The sequence below is a fragment of the Andrographis paniculata genome, unplaced genomic scaffold (genome assembly GCF_009805555.1).
Source record: "Andrographis paniculata isolate CXL003 unplaced genomic scaffold, ASM980555v1 Contig11END, whole genome shotgun sequence".
NCBI lineage: Eukaryota > Viridiplantae > Streptophyta > Magnoliopsida > Lamiales > Acanthaceae > Andrographis > Andrographis paniculata.
The window spans coordinates 3,887,088-3,904,119 of record NW_026137391.1 but is presented as its reverse complement, the minus strand read 5'-3'; the positions used below and the strand labels follow the sequence as shown (position 1 = coordinate 3,904,119).

General features: G+C 39.2%; 4 protein-coding genes across 4 annotated transcripts; all 4 read left to right on the top strand.

Moving 5' to 3' along the window:
- The first annotated feature begins 512 nt into the window (after nucleotides 1-512).
- On the top strand, nucleotides 513-3,908 carry LOC127249318 (protein NO VEIN-like). Its single transcript, XM_051272065.1, has 4 exons — nucleotides 513-546; nucleotides 2,127-2,503; nucleotides 2,817-2,915; nucleotides 3,732-3,908. Exons 1-4 carry the CDS (start codon nucleotides 513-515, stop codon nucleotides 3,906-3,908), a joined length of 687 nt encoding a protein of 228 aa, XP_051128022.1.
- Nucleotides 3,909-11,337: 7,429 nt separating this feature from the next.
- LOC127249308 (uncharacterized) lies at nucleotides 11,338-13,617 on the top strand. Its single transcript, XM_051272056.1, has 3 exons — nucleotides 11,338-11,425; nucleotides 11,515-11,603; nucleotides 12,829-13,617. The coding sequence occupies exon 3, from the start codon at nucleotides 12,829-12,831 to the stop codon at nucleotides 13,615-13,617; it is 789 nt and encodes a 262-aa protein (XP_051128013.1). The 5' UTR covers nucleotides 11,338-11,425; nucleotides 11,515-11,603.
- A 33-nt stretch (nucleotides 13,618-13,650) lies between these two features.
- LOC127249300 (uncharacterized) lies at nucleotides 13,651-15,500 on the top strand. Its single transcript, XM_051272046.1, has 2 exons — nucleotides 13,651-14,837; nucleotides 14,927-15,500. The coding sequence occupies exons 1-2, from the start codon at nucleotides 13,651-13,653 to the stop codon at nucleotides 15,498-15,500; spliced, it is 1,761 nt and encodes a 586-aa protein (XP_051128003.1).
- On the top strand, nucleotides 15,479-17,031 carry LOC127247677 (uncharacterized). Its single transcript, XM_051269643.1, has 3 exons — nucleotides 15,479-15,570; nucleotides 16,374-16,614; nucleotides 16,914-17,031. The coding sequence occupies exons 1-3, from the start codon at nucleotides 15,555-15,557 to the stop codon at nucleotides 17,014-17,016; spliced, it is 360 nt and encodes a 119-aa protein (XP_051125600.1). The 5' UTR covers nucleotides 15,479-15,554; the 3' UTR covers nucleotides 17,017-17,031.
- Nucleotide 17,032: the final 1 nt, after the last annotated feature.

Sequence of the window (17,032 nt, the reverse complement as noted above, 5' to 3'; positions counted from 1 at the left end):
ATCGATAAACTACTTTACTCTTAAAAAATTTGATTTTTGTTTGTGCAAAAGAGATCTAGTGGGTTTAGGCCTTTAGGTGTATATACTTATCATGAGTAGACTGTTTTTATTTATTTATTTATTTATATTTTCAATTCACAAAATTTAGGAAATTCCTTTATGAAATGATAAAATAATAACGTTGCAGGATAGAACGGTTACTGGGTTTCAGAAAAGCATGCGGTCGGAAGAGCTAAGAAAGGGTAAGTGGTTAAAATCCATTCTTCTTTTCTTAGTACTGATGATTGCATCAATATTTGGGCTTATTGTTTTTTCTATGACAATAGTATTATCCTGGCATATATCTGTTGCTATAATGCCTTTCTCATAAAGAATCGTTTGAATGTGAATATTAGAGGGTAGGAGCAATGTTTTGAAAGCAGATTACTGTTTAAGCATAAACTAAGGTTTTTTTTTTTTCCTGTCATATGATATGCATTGTTTACAATGGAATTTTACTGACATAGTTGGCAATGCCACCTGGTTTCCGTAGTGTATTCAAGCCCGGTACAGAAAATATTTGTGAGCAAGAAGTGTATCTTATAAATGTCTTTCTATGAAAATAAAACACATGAAACTTTTTACTAATACAAATAATTTCAAACATTTTTTACATGAAAATGGTAAAGGGTTTCATTTGCAACACAAAATTGCCCTAACATATAATGGCTCGAACCTAGCTACTGCCCACTGAATGATGCTAAATTGTTGCTTGTTCTCCTATATAACTTGCTTTTGATATAAATTGTTTACTGAGTGCTACCTACAATATAATTGTCTAGAAGAATGTAATAGTGACTTATTTCCCCATAAATACATTTGAATGATGATTGTTCGTCAATATTGTGTTTGAACTTCTGCAAATCAATTCTATCTTCTATTTATTTATTTTGGTTTGTAGATGTGCAATTTAGTATCAGCACATATGATAATGATTATGAAGTTGTGCTTAAGTTTTCCTTATAAACTTAAAGAATCCTGTATGCCTTTGTATGCATAATTAGTTGACCGCAAACTGAACTAATCATTCACAGAAAATCAATAATAGAACCGATCTTTTTTTGGATATTTGTATGCAGTGGCTGTTTTTTTAAGTGTATTACTCCTATGATCATATAATTTTATTTTATTTTATTTTATTGTTTAGAAATGAAATATTTTTATTTGAGCTGTTGGTTTAAATGATCTACAGAACGTGGATCAGAGCCTCCAAGAAAGTGATGGAATAAGTCGAGAAGCTAGCTTCTTCCATCAGAAGGGAAATAAACTGCATAAATTGGTTTATTTTACTACCTACATAAGTTAAAGCTATATATATATTGCTTTGCTAATGAATTTTAACAAAATCAAGTAGGGTGTAAGTGACAAATTGATTTACCTAATAGACTTGTATCTTCTATAGATAGATATGTATCAATATCACTTGACAAAGTTTGCAGTAAAAAGGCTAAATCATCTGATCTTATGAATTTTTGCGGGATTTAAATAAAAACGATAAAGTTGAATGTGCTATTTGTTATAGATAGCCCAAGTAACAGGGAAAACCAATGCCATAGAACCTCAGCTTCCTACAAACAATATTTAATTACAAGTTGCATCTAGAAATTTCTCTTCTTGTTTAAATTCTATTACACTTCTATTTATTTTATTATTATCCCTTTTCTGGATGAGTATTTGTACATTATCATGACAATGCATTTTTTATTTTTTTTTCAATGTTTTTGAGTGATAGATCAAATGATGAATACGGTTTTCTGTCATTATATTGTATTTGACTGAATCGATGAAACCACCTCTGTGCAGGCTGTATATTAATCATATAAAAAAGGCAAAGAAATCAGAAGGCATAGAGTTAGAAAAATGCATTAAGAAACTGAGAACAAAATCTGTAAAATGCAGCATGAAACCTCTTATCCATGTACAGAAAAAAGAAATGGACGAAAATTTTGCTAAAATATCAGAGTGAGTAAAATCTTTCACCTCTCCTCAGTTTTTTGGTAAACATATAAGATTTGCTTCAAGTTCAGATGATGATCCCTCCGAAGAAGATGATAACTTTTAAGATGTTGAATATGACACTACTCAAGTTGGGAACAATACTGACATCGGCCGTGTTCCCCTGTCAAATAGATTAGATCGTGCAAGTAATTGCCCCTATCCATCCACAAATGAAGAAAAGAAAAGGCTGGGGTTGATAAATGATAGTGACTCAAGGCTTCGTAGGCATAGTGGTGCTGTAAGTCGCACTTCAGATCATGTGCCTGGGAAAAAGAGGAAATATGAGCAGATCAGATCAAGCAGATCTTCTCCGGCGAAGGAGTCTAAATGGGATAACACCAATGCAAGTACCACGCATAAGAACCCTAACAATGAAGTTTTAGGTGGTCCTTCTATATCTGCAGAGTCATTAAGAATGTTTGTTACACCTTGGAAAGAGGCCTGCCAAGTGAACAATGCTGATGAGGTAATAGAAGCAACTTTTAGAGTCTTTTAACTTTTATCTGACATGCATTTTGTTTGAAATGCTGATATTTTGTTAAGTTGGATATTGCAACAAGTTACATGTGAACTTATTAGACACTCAAGAGCATTATTGGTTAGCTCATCCTCTAGCAATCATGTTTGCATTTTTACCTTTATGGATATCTGTACTCTGTATTCTTTTATCCTTGTTACTTTTCCATTTTGGTAAATCCCCACCCCCACTTTTCCCCAGAGAAATGATTATGTTAAGGTGCTATTTCACTCTTTAAATATTACTTAATCTTGCAGAATAGGTACTTGAAAAGATGCTTCAGTTTTATGAAACAAGGAAAAAGAGAAAAGTGAAAGAAATGTTCACAACATATCCGTTTGTGGGATTGCTCTATGCTGCTGTAAGTATATGATTTTGAGTCTTTATTTTTTTCATTTTTTGGGCATTAGATTCATAACATCGAACATTTTGATAAAATTTTTATCTTCAGCAGGTTTTTGTGCATAAATTAGTATACTGTTCTTGCTGATATATATGACATTTTTTTCTTGATTTTTAATTCATGTATTGTAAATATGTTAAGTGTCTGTTGATATGAGAAGTTATTTTAGTGCCAAGTGCTGAGCATTGAGTTGCTTCTTAACATGATTTTAATGGTGGATTAAGTTCTGATGATAGTCATATTGGAATCATACATACAGAAAGTGGATTGCTTTCATAAGATTGAACAATAAAATGTCCTCGAAAAATGGAACAAGAAGTTAATTTTTTTACTTATTTTTAGAAGAGTAGAATAAAAATTTTAATAGGGTGACAAATATTTTGCCACATAGGAGAAATAAAGAGAAGTTATTTACATCTATAGAATTTATTCTGAAGGCAGGGCACTTAGGAAATCATAGGATTTGAGTAAATAATAAGGAGTGGACCCATGCAAGATGCTCTGAATCTTGCTGTGCTTGACCAACTTTGCCGAATTTATCACTATCCAAATCCTAGAACTGGAATTTATAGGAAATATACTCAGACACTTCCGGTGTATCAAATCTTATTATTGTTGCTCTCTGCAAATCACTTTTTTCTTGCTTGCACATGTTTGTTTTTCAAAGATGCTTTGCTTGATTTACTTCTACTTGTCATAGGTGTCATGCAAATGGTAATAATGCATCATTTTATCCTTGCATATATTGGCCTAACTAGCTTATTTTCATGACAGCTTATGTTTATAAAGCTTGAAATGCCGGATAATATATACAACACTTTTTACCAAACTTCTAGCGAGCATGGAATGGATGACACCCCATGTGACAGTTCAACTGCTTATAAGAGCATTGATGTTAAATGTACTAAGAAGGATCTTCTTGGATCAACATCAAAAAGTTTGTGGCCTTGATTATAGTATGGAATCTGGAGTGCAATTTAGTAAATCTCTGCCGTACACTTATCCTTTGTTTATGTATGTTTTCAAAACTGCTTTCGTACTATTCATCAAAATTTATCTCTCTAAAAAACATCTCATCCAAAATCTATCTTTCTATCTAAAATATTTCATAAAATTTCTCTCGTGTCTCCTAAACATCACATCAAGCATCTATTTATATCACACTAAACACCCATTCTCTATTCAATTTTTTAAGATTCCCAAACCAAATCAAAATCCCAAAACATTTCCAAAACATATCTAAACACTCTTAGGTGTGTTTGGTTTTGTGTTTTGGTTTAAATAGCAGTTTAAATGTGATATTTTCCAAAGAGGAAATAGTGTATTTTTTATAGAAAATCGTGAGAGTTGAATAGTAAAAAAAACTTAAAAAAATAACTCAGAGAATAGATCCTTAGGGTGTGTATTCCTTTAAGGTTTGATTTGGGTTTGGTTCTTGGGAATAGTAAAAATATCATTGAAATAGTGTTTGATGTGATATAAATAGGTGTTTGACGTGTTGCTTTCAATGAAATTGTTATTGTGTATGTATTAAATGAAAAAATGGGTGCTTGATTTTATGGTTTTTAAGGTGAAAATTGATGAATCAGACCTTAAAGAAACTTACCCTTAGTGTTTTTATGATTTGGTTTTCACACATTGCATTCATGTTATGTTCAAGTGAATTTAGGGAGCATTCAGTAAAGTTGAACAATGAATTTGGTATGTATTTAATGAGCTTGTGGGTGTATCATGTAAATACTAATGGTAGCACACTATTTTCGTTTAGGGTCCAATCGCATGCTTATAGCTTAATGACCTATGACTTTCTTTGTTTTACTTGGCACATTTAGCTCCACTTAATCAATCTATTATTATGATCTTATTATCATTAAAAATGGATATAATGAAATCATATATATAATCATGAAGTTTAGGTGACAAGTTTCTGTTACCAAAGAGGCTTTTTCGTGTTATTAATTTATTTATTTCTATGTTTTTACACAATTGGAATAAAACAAAATATGTGTACTGAAACATTGAGATAGGCAGATGCTAAATCTTTTTCCATCATGTGGAAATTAAAGAATCATGGTTGAAATCTTTTTTGTACATAGCAAATATTATTTCCCCTATAGAAATATGACTTGATGAGTTCCATGAGGAATGGTGCAGGGAGTTGTGTCTGATTGATCTATTTATAATTTATTTAGTTCGCTTTTAACGTAAGTGGAGTTGTTTTATTTATTTATCTTCCCTTTTGGTTGCTTATAAGTTTTACATTTTTGTGGTGTTGTCATGTTGGCCAATCTCATTTCTTAATGCACTATTGTAATATTGGGCTTGTGTTTATTGCCACATCATTGCTATCTTTTCACATGTCTTGCTTCATATCTATAATTCAATATCAATTTCTAAAGTCAGAGTTGCTACTCTATTTTTTGTTTTAAAAAAATAAGATAATGTTAGAGCTCAAGCCCATCAAACACTGAATCTACTGTTGTTGCCATGGACCATTAAGTCCCAATCCTTCTTATCCAAAACAGGTTTGTTTGGTTGCTTTTCAAACACACATTTTCATTATTCATCTAATTTAACTTATTTCTCTCTTCAAAAAATGTCACGTCATAATCTTCATTCTTATTCAACATATTGCATTTATTTTCTTCTCGTTCAAAATATCACATCAAACAATCATTTCAATTCAAAATTCTACTATTTTCAAAACACGACAACACGCAACCAAACAAACCCGATACAGTGGTGCTAGTTTCCTTGACATTATCCTTGTGATTTTGCTATACTTCTGTCCATCATATTTATATGATGCCCACACTAATCATCTCCATGGAAATTGTTTTGTGCCGTTTTTCCTCAACACTACTGCCCAGCGCAAATTGAAAGAGTAATGATGTAACTCACAAATTATCTTTGCTCAACTCCTCTAATAAAGAGAACAAGTGGCTTATGTTATGTAGATTTCAAAAGTCTTCGACTGAAAGTTATAACCTGATTGGGGTTATTTAATTTGTTCTTGCCCTTAGTTTTGCAAAGAAATTGCACTTGCATGGTATGCTTGATCACATGAAGTTTGTATCATGCAAACATCTGTTTGTCTTTTCTATAGTTGCTGATAATTAGTACAATGGCGTAGTTAGTGGGGTCCAAGTGTGTTGGGCCCTCCTTAATTATTTTAATTTTATATTTTTATTATGTAATTGTTGATGCAATTTTTTCAACAATAAAAAGTAAAATTCGAAAATAGGAAATATCTTCAAATTTGATATAATTAGTGTCTGAGACTAGGAATCTTTAAACACTGTAGAATACATAAATAAAATAGGAAAATAAAAACAAAGACTGGAAAATAAAGTGGTGATCCCCAAAAGCAATTCTCTTGAATTTGATGTCGATTGAAGATGGTTTCTTAGGTTAGGAACAGACCTATTTAAAACCCTTTAAAGAAACGGTTTGAACCGCCGTCTGGTCGGTTACAGCAACCGTTGTCAACCGCCCAGAAAGTCCTCTTCTGTCGACACGTGTTGCAACTTCCTTCAACCGTTCGCCGGTTGCAACTTCCTCAAACCGCCCCAGAACTACCTCTCACGACTTGAACCTGCATATCCACTGCCATGTCCCTTCTTGCCCGACTTCGTTTTGCCCGACCTATGTGCCACCCGACCAATCCAGAGACTAACTGGTCGCTAGACCAAACGATTCTTTGGCTGTCCTATCAAGCGACCACCATCTGGTCTCTTGTCCGACCACGTATCGTCCGTCTCATTCTTCTTCGTCCGACCTCACTTGGTCCGAACTCCGCATCAACTGACCTCCATATCAGCCGACCTCCGTGTCGTCCGACTCAACCGACTGCGGACCGCCCGACCTGCTCAACCGACTTTGGACCATCCGACCTATTTAACCGACTGAGAACCAACCGACCGCGGATCAGCCGACTGAGAACCAACCAACCGTGGATCAACCGACGGCGAAATAGCATCCTTTGGTCGCCTTATCTCCTTAGATGGATGGCTGGACCAACTGACTTCCTTTTGACTCTGCTACCATACCGTCTTACCTTGGCCCGTCCGTGGGCCAACCAACCAACTTACTTTGGTCGGACTGCAGACCAACCGACCAACTTCCTTTGGTCAGACTGCAAACCAACTGACCTGCTTATCCGACTGCGTACCATATGATCTCTTTCTTCGCCCGACCTTCCTCTTGACAGACCTCCGCGACTGCCGATACTTCTTCTTTGCCCGACCTTTATCCTGTCCGACTTCCGCGCCCGACTTTATCACGTCTGACCTCCGTGTCTGCCGTCTCAATGCCCGACTTTATCCTGTCCGACTTCCGTGCTCGACTTTGCACCCGATCTTATCACTCCTGAGCTCCGCGCCCGATCTCTACGCCCGACCTTTATTCTGTCCGACCTCCGGGCCATTTGGCTTATATTCAGACCCATCCAAAACCCTACTGCCATTCTTATTATTATTATTATGTGCTATACAATTATTATTTTTTGTGCTCAACAATAAGCCTCCTCCTCAAGACTCCTAAATGTCACTTCCAGTGATGTTTAGGAGTTCGCAGGTCAGCATCCGAGGCTACATCAGCCTCAGATCCGACCTCCATCTTCCGAAGCTACGTTGGACCCGACCTCCATTTATCGCGGACTGGTGGTGGCCTGCACGTTGATCGATCTTGCACTAGCATTGCTTCAGCACCTCCCTCTTGACGGAAGTCGTGATCATTTTCTTTAAAAAGGGATTCTAACCTCCCTGTCTTGGATGCCAAACTTGCCAGATCTCGAACATCGTGGGCTGTTAAAGCCTCTCGAAGGCTGGTGAGCATGTTCCTGGCCACCAAAGTGGTCATTTCGCTTTCTTCAATGATCGTTGGGCAACGTCCCCTCATTAGACGTATCCGCTCTATAAATTGATAAGCAGACTCGTCTGGCATCTGTCGGATCTCCAAGAGATCTGTGAGTGATACAGTCGGGAGAGGGTTAAAAAATGTCGTATGAAACGCTGCCTCGAAGCCTTCCCAGGTTCGCAACCGTCCTGGCGGAAGATTAACAAACCAGGAAAAAACGGTTCTTGTAAGCGATAATCTGAACAACTGTAATTTGTAAAACGGATTATTGCCCACTTCCCCCAATTGAGCCGTGAACCGTCCCACATGTTCAATGGTCGAGGCTCCATCTTCTCCTGAAAAAGAATGAAAATCCGGTGGCCTATAATTCATCGGGAGAGGATGCTCATTGACTATTCTCTCTGGAAATGGCCTCTGATACGCCGGTCGGTTCACCGTTTGCGGATTCATTCCGAAATGTACCCGCAAAACTTGAGCGATGTCCTCCGGATCTATTCTGGGTGGAACAGGGTTGAACACCGGAATGGGATTATGGACCTGTTCCCTAACGAAGGCTGGCTCGGCTAGGGTGGGATTATGAATCTGATCTCCCAATCTTTCTTCTCTGAGGACGGTTGGCTCGGCTGGGATGGGATTATGATCATGTCCCCCTAACCTCTTCCCTTACGATATTCGGCTGAGTATTATCAACTTTTGGTCCCAAAGGAACAATATCTGGGAAAGTTAGAGGAATCTTTCCTATATCTATTCGGTTGAAAGTTGTGGCACTTGGAAATATACTGTCAGCATATAATGGCCCTGCAAACGTTGGTCCTGGCAAAGTTGCCTGAAAGCGAGAAGGAGACAGTGCTGGAGGCGTAATCGAATGTAGTGTGACTTTGGAAAGCGCCTAATCCAACATGTTCTGCATTAAATTTTGTTGCTCACGCAACATGTTTTTTTATTCACGCAACATTTTTTGCATAGCCAAAGTATACTGATTGTTCAATTGTTGAACATAAGACACCCAGTCGGCGGGTGCTTGGGGAACTTCCCCTGCATTTGGCGTTGCAGGTGGTGAAATGGTTTCTCCCACCGGTGCTGAAGATGATTGAGGTTGTGAGCCTGCCATATGATTCCTTCTGATGATTCGGCCGGATCTCAATCGTATGAAATCTCTTGACGTAGGATCAGCAATCTTGCCTTTCTCCCACTGTGGTCGCCAAATTGTTGATGCAATTTTTTCAACAATAAAAAGTAAAATCCGAAAATAGGAAAATATCTTCGAATTTGATATAATTAGTGTCTGGGATTAGGAATCTCTAAACACTGTAGAATATATAAATAAAATAGGAAAATAAAAACAAAGACTGGAAAATAAATTGGTGATCCCCAAAAGCAATTCTCTTAAATTTGATGTTGATTGGAGATGGTTTCTTAGGTCAGGAACAGACCTATTTAAAATCCTTTAAAGAAACGGTTTGAACCGCCCGTCTGGTCAGTTACAGCAACCGCTGTCAACCGCCCAGAAAATCCTCTTCTGTCGACACGTGTTGCAACTTCCTTCAACCGTTCGCCGGTTGCAACTTCCTCCAACCGCCCCAGAACTACCTCTCACGACTTGAACCGTCCCAGAAATGCCTTTCGTCCGACCAGTATATCCACTGCCATGTCCCTTCTTGCCCGACTTTGTTTCGCCCGACCTTTGTGCCACTCGACCAATCCAGAGACTAACTGGTCGCTAGACCAAACGATTCCTTGGCCGTCCCATCAAGCGACCACCATCTCGTCTCTTGTCCGACCACGTATCGTTTGTCTCATTCTTCTTTGCCCGACCTCGCTTGGTTCGAACTCCGCATCATCCGACCTCCATATCAGCCGACCTCCGTGTCGTCCGACTCAACCGACTGCGGACCGCCCGAACTGCTCAACTGACTTTGGACCATCTGACCTATTTAACTGACTGAGAACCAACCAAACGCGGATCAGCCAACAGAGAACCAACCAACCGTGGATCAACCGACCGCGAAACAGCATCCTCTGGTCGCCTTATCTCCTTAGATAGACGGCTGGTCCAACCGACTTCCTTTTGACTCTGCTACCATACCGTCTTACCTTGGCCCGTCCGCAGGCCAACCAACCAACTTACTTTGGTCTGACTGCAAACCAACTGACCTGCTTATCCGACTGCGTACCATATGATCTCCTTCTTCGCCCGACCTTCCTCTTGACAGACCTCCGCGACTGCCGATACTTCTTCTTTGCCCGACCTTTATCCTGTCCGACTTCCGCACCCGACTTTATCACGTCTGACTTCCGTGTCTGCCATCTCAGTGCCCGACTTTATCCTGTCCGACTTCTGTGCTCGACTTTGCACCCAATCTTGTCACTCCTGAGCTCCGTGCTCGATCTCTACACCCGACTTTTATTCTGTCCGACCTCCGGGCCGTTTGGCTTATATTCAGACCCATCCAAAACCCTACTGCCATTCTTATTATTATTTTTTTTTTTGCGCTAAACAATTATTATTTTTTGTGCTCAACAGTAATATTTGTATAAGTTTTAAATTTAAATAATTTATCATTCTTATATATTTAATAAAAATATTATTATTACATATTTTTAACTCAAACATCCCAAATATTTAAAAGTATCTGAAAAAGATAAATTGAGAGAAAATATACTAAAAGGTTGTTTGTAATTTTTTTTAAAAAAAATTAATTATGTTATATAATTTGAAATTTATTAGATATTGTTTACATAAATAAATTTTCGGCCCACCAAAGTTATTTTCTAACTCCACCATTGATCAAATACATATATAGGCTCTCTCGTAAAGTGATTTTTATCATTTTATTTTTTATCAATCAATTTTATAATTTTATAATTTTTATAAAAATATATTATTTCATAAAATATTATAACCAATTACCTTTTTATTATAAAAAATTATACTTTTGACACAAATTTTAATATATAAGTGAATAATAATGTTAATTTTTATTTTCCATACAGAAAAAAAATACTTAGATTTATTTAAAAACATTTCAAAAATAAAACTAAACATAAACTTAAATAAATAAAAAAAAATACTATTTAAACACAAATATAAATATAAAACACAAATACAAACACAATAACAAGACAACACTACCAAAAAAAGGGCTATTCACCACGGGTTGAGAGTCCGTAACAATAAAATCGTAACAAATAGATATATTAGTTACGACAAAATCCGTGACGAAAAAAAAAAAACCCGGTCAACGTTTTAGGTTCTGTCGTTACGCAAAAAATATCGTAACAAATAATGAGATGGTAGAATTTGGTCAAAATAACATTAGTTACGTAAAGTGTTCGTAACTACTGGTATTTAATTTTTTATTTTTGGAAAAGTTAAATTAAAAAAAAAAAAAAAAAAAGTAAAATACTGGATTGACGCTTTCATTCCAGAAACGATCAAAATGGACAAAAACGCTATATCATCCCACACTTAGACAAATTAGGGCATCTGGTTCATTTCCCTCGTTCGCTTCTCACAGTCGTCCGCGATCCGATTTCCTGTAGCTGCCGACGACGACGCGCGAGGTGAAATCGATCCGTCCCTGGGATCTACTCCGGCGCACCTCACCCAGGTAAGGTTTTGAAGGTAGCTCGAAAAAGATTTTGTATTACGCGAGGTATCTTCGACAAATTAGGGCATAATCTCATTTCTCCCTTGTAGAAAACTCGATCGAGTTTCCTTCCTCTGAACCTGCAGGACGACGAGCATTGTGAAATCAACGGAAACGAGGGATCTACTCCGGCATCTAGGTAAGATTTTTAAGTTTTCTCCCGAAAGATTTGGTATTACTCCAAAGTTCTTCGCCTCTTTCTCGGTATGGATATAGTCTTACATTTTAACTCCATTTGTTTGGGCTTTATCGTGTGTTACATTTGAGGTGAATTTGTATTCCTTTGTCCAGAAGGAGAGTTTTTTTGGTTGAATTTATTTTTTTGATATTTATCTTTAATTTATAGTTAAACACCAAGTGCAATGCTTTACTGTATGTTAAATTTATGAGGTATTTCTTTGTTCTGGTAGCTTAAATGTTAGATTAAAACATATTAGCTCAATCCTCTTGCTAATTTGTTCAGAATACAAAGTAATACATTACGTCAGGAAACTTAATTCGGCTGTTGGGAAGCATTTAACAAGATTTATGAATTGCGAAATACCTCAAGTTGCATGCTTCTTGAATTGCAGTTCAGTTTTCTGATCGTAGGTAATTTACTATCAGATTTCGTTATCCTGCATTTGTAGTATGCGTATACACATACAGTCACCCATACATATATTCATTATAGCATTTCTATAAATTAAGGATAAAATCCAGGGCTTATTTACACTTTGCATTGAGAGTAGGGAGTAGAGAGTAGAGAGTAAAGGATGAGGGCGAGAGTAGTAATGTGAGAAGAAGATGATGCAAATGCAGTTTTGGTGGAAACAGATACAGTGAATCTTGTGGCTTTGGTGCTGTGTACTATTCCTATTTGTATCCCTCTAATTGGGGTAGAGAGCCATTTCTGTACCTCTATATATATATATATATGTATATCTATCTCAAAATTCTTATAGTACACGTCTTCCATCTCAATCTCCATCTTCCAGTCCCATATAGATAGATAGATAGATAGATATAGTGGTTGCAGCATACACACGGATGTCCCCCCCATGCTCCCCATGTCTTGTCAATTTCAGAAACTTTTTCACTTCTTTCTCACTCTCTCTTGCTGCTGATGTGTCTATTTGTGACGGCCCAGCATTTGTGACGGGAAATATATCCATATAATACTATTTACATTGCATCTATGGAAGATTTTTAAGTGGTGAGGGCTGCTGATTTTGGTCCATGTGCCTTAATGTTGTGATAAATTATAATGCTAGCGTCATGAAGAGCATCCATGTTTCCTATTATATCGGTGAAGGTTATGTTGTACTTATATGTTTTTGGTTGCATGTTTTGTTGATGGAATCGCATGTATATTATATTGCTAGATGGATAGGAGTTGGATAGACGATGCGAACCATATCTCCGCTCAATATTTGGACGGGGTCAGGGCTTTCTTAGATTTCGCATTTAAAGATCGTAGCTCTGAATCTTGCATCTATTGCCCCTGTACATCTTGCGGAAATCGCTTAACAAAATCTCGTAGAGATGTCTTGCTCCATTGTATTCGTTATGGATTCGACCAAACCTACAAGGTTTGGACTTGCCACGGAGAAGGAGAGGTGAACCCTGCTGTTGCAAACGACAATATGCCAATGCGTTGGGAGGAGGAACTAGAACTTCTATTGCGAGAGTGTGCATATACAGAGCACACCGATCCGGGGCCCAGTGGAAATGAACCTCATAGGGATGACGAAAATGAACATATACATCATGGCAGTAAGGGGTATAGAAAGATGTTAGAAGATGTAGAGAAAGAGCTCATACCAGGGTGCAAGAAGATGAGTAGACTCTCGTTTATCGCACGGCTTTTGCACTTGAAGGTTTTGTGCCACTGGTCTAATAATTCTATTGATTTGCTGTTAGAGCTGTTACGGGATGCACTTCCAGACGATGTTGTCCTTCCGAAGAACTTCTATGAGGCTAATAAGCTGACCAAGGACTTGGGGTTCACATGCAAGACTATCCATGCGTGCATCAACAATTGCATGTTGTTTACCGGGGAAGATGTTGACCGTGAGGTTTGTGTTGTGTGTGGGGAAAAGCGATTTACACAGGGTAAAGATAGATCTCCAGTGAAGAAGTTAAGGTACTTTCCATTAATTCCGCGATTGTAGCGATGGTACGTATCTTCCAAAACTGCATCTTCTATGAGATGGCATGCCGAAGGGCGTGTAGACGATGGCAAGATGCGTCATCCAGCAGATAGTCCTGCGTGGAAGAGTTTCGATCATCGGTACCCGACGTTCTCTGAGGAGATTCGCAACGTACGCCTCGGTCTGGCCACTGACGGTTTCAACCCTTTTGGGAATATGAGTGTGAGTTATAGTATTTGGCCCGTCGTACTTGTGATATATAACCTACCTCCGTGGCTGTGCATGAAGCAACCATCGTTCATCCTCTCTACGATTATAGACGGCCCGCATGGCCCGGGGGATCGGATTGATGTCTTCCTTCAACCTTTGATCGATGAGCTTAAGGAGCTTTGGTATGATGGTGTTCGGACGTACGATGCGAGTACTAAGGAGGATTTCCAGATGCGAGCTGCATTGCTGTGGACTATTAGTGATTTTCCCGGTTACGGTATGTTGTCAGGGTGGCCGACTCGTGGGGCGAATGCATGCCCTGTTTGTGGTTTAAAAACTCATTCCAGATACCTGAAAAATGGACATAAGTATAGCTATTGCGGGCATCGACGGTTCCTGCCGGCTGGGCATAGAATGCGCTTTGATAAACATGCATTTGACGGTTCGATGAGCTTTGACGGAAAGCCTTCTCGCTTGACCGGCGCTGAACTTCTGCAGCAGCTTCAAGATATGCCTACTGAGTATCGTACGGTTGACTTGATTGAGAAACGCATTGCACAGGGGTCTCGCAAGCGTCGCCGGGGGGTGGACGGGCAGCAACAGGTGTGGAAAAAAAAGAGCATATTCTTTCAGCTCCCTTATTGGTCTGAGAATGAGGTACGTCACAACCTCGACTTGATGCACATTGAAAAGAATGTGTGTGAGAATGTACTGTATACATTGTTGGGAACTAAGGGGAAAACAAAGGACAATCTGAACACGAGGAAAGACTTACAGTTGATGCAAATACGTAGTTCTTTACACCCGGTATCGGGTCCTAGGGGCGCTATATATTTGCCGGCAGCTACGTACACCATGAGTAACCCCGAAAAACGGATATTCCTATCTGTGTTGAAGGACCTCCGACCACCTCATGGGTTCAGTTCAAACTTATCGCATCGTGTGAAGGTAGAACAACAACTAATATGGGGACTTAAGAGCCACGATTGCCATGTTCTTATGCAACGAATTCTACCTATTGCTGCCCGACGGTATACCCTTGAAACGCAATTATTTTAATTAACATGATATATGCCTCCTCTAAATATAACTGAAGGTGCTGATTCAACACTTCCTGTAGGTGTCTTCCCAAAAATGTTGTGCTCGTGTTGATTGAACTTTGTAACTTCTTCAATTCGATGTGCTCAGCTCATAACACAGTTCGTGAACTGGAGCGAATCCAAGAAAGAATTTCTTTGACGCTATGCCATCTTGAAAAGCTATTCCCACCTTCATTCTTTGATGTAATGGAGCATCTGCCTATCCATTTGGCTGAGGAGGCTATGGTGGCCGGTCCGGTGCAGTACCGGTGGATGTATCCCATTGAGCGGTACTTGGGTACTCTGAAGAGGTACGTACGGAACAGGGCACAACCTGAGGGTTCGATTGCACGTGGATACCTCATGGAAGAATGCGTGACTTTCTGCTCAAGATATCTCGGAGACATAGAGACCAAAGAGAACCGGGCTGCTCGAGGGGAGGAGGACGGGACACAACACGGGAAAGGATTGTTTGGTTCTAGGTTCAATCTTGATTACAATACGATGCACCAAATTCATTGCTACATCCTAGGAAATATAGATGAAATCAGTCCGTTGCGAAGGTTTTTTCACATCAATTTAACAATACTTGTATGCGTATCCGACCTGTGTTGAATATCTTCGACTTTTATTTTTGCACTGTAGGATTCACCTTGATACTATTAGGTCATGTCGAACTCGCGCACCCCCACGTGAGGTGCACCAGCAGCACAACGAACAATTTGCGTCTTGGTTTCAATCATATGTGAGTACCGCCTACATCGTCCGTACGTGGTATCTTGACTACACTCCCAAAAAACATTGAAATCACGAGTGTTCATGAACTACTTTACATCAAATGTAGGTAGATGATCCGACGAATAATGATGAGTGCCCAATCTCAGCGGAGATCCGTGCATTGGCGGGTGGACCATTATGCAATGCAACACGGTACTCTTCGTGCATTGTGTCAGGAATACGCTATCGTGTTCAAGACCGGGATGCAAGGAAGAGGACACAGTGTGCAGGTGTTATGGTTACGGCAGATACAGTGAGTTATGCCTCAGCTAGGGACCATAACCCACGAGAAGGTTCCGTGGCATATTACGGGATTCTTACGGACATTGTGGAAGTGTACTATAGCAATCAACAGAAGTATCTCCTTTTAAAATGTGACTGGGTGGATCTGGAGAGGGGCGTTAAAGAGGATGAGTTCAAATATAAATGTGTGAACTTTAAGTATTTGATGTACCCCAAGAACTTGCCCACGGATGAGCCTTTCATCTTAGCGACCCAAGCCTCTCAGGTGTAGTACATTGCAGACCCGGTTGATGAAGGTTGGAGCGTTGTCGTTCCGGTGTCACGGCGAGACACGTATGACGTGTATAGTACGATCGATCATAGATTCAGCACAGGGTTACCTTTAGATGACGGAGGCAATGTTAGAGGAGCAGCCGATTACTGGCTAAGGGAAGGTATTGAGGAGCAAGTAGTAGAAGATGCAGGGCAGATGGACCATGCCGATACTTCGCCTTCGGATTCGGAGGAATCCTCCGAAGATGATGGTGCTTAGCGCAGAATCAAATAAGCGGGCATTTTTGGTAGTATGCGAATATAGCCTAATTGGCCCATTTTTGATGGTTTGGCAACCACGCAACCTTTTTGAGTTCGCAGTTCAGAATAAATTACACATCTCAACAGATGGTCATCTATGTGGGGAGGGGGGGTCGGTGATTGAAGTACGTAATAGGTAACCACTTTCGGACATGCATGCCATCGTTCATAGGCCCTGTTTTCGCTTGATTTGCTGAAGCACTTTGCATCCATTATGCGCGCGCAGGATGTTATGATTTTTTCCGAATATGTCAACGCGGATAAGCTCTTTACCCCCGTTTGCGTATGCTGAAGCAATTTACCCTGATTAATTGCAGAAACTATTATGTGAATTTCTCGTAATATGTCACTTCATAAGCTTTGTTGTGATAAGTGTGTTTTGATTTTCTCCTAATATACGTTTTCATACTGCCAACTAACACTGGTGTCTTGCAGGTTATGGGCAAATCTCAACGTGCTGCCGTTGGAGGGTCACAGGATCCGGCAGTCTCTCCCGCAAGACGTTTTACCCGGGCATCCGCACGTAACAGCCCCCTAGAGGCAACTCATCCCGC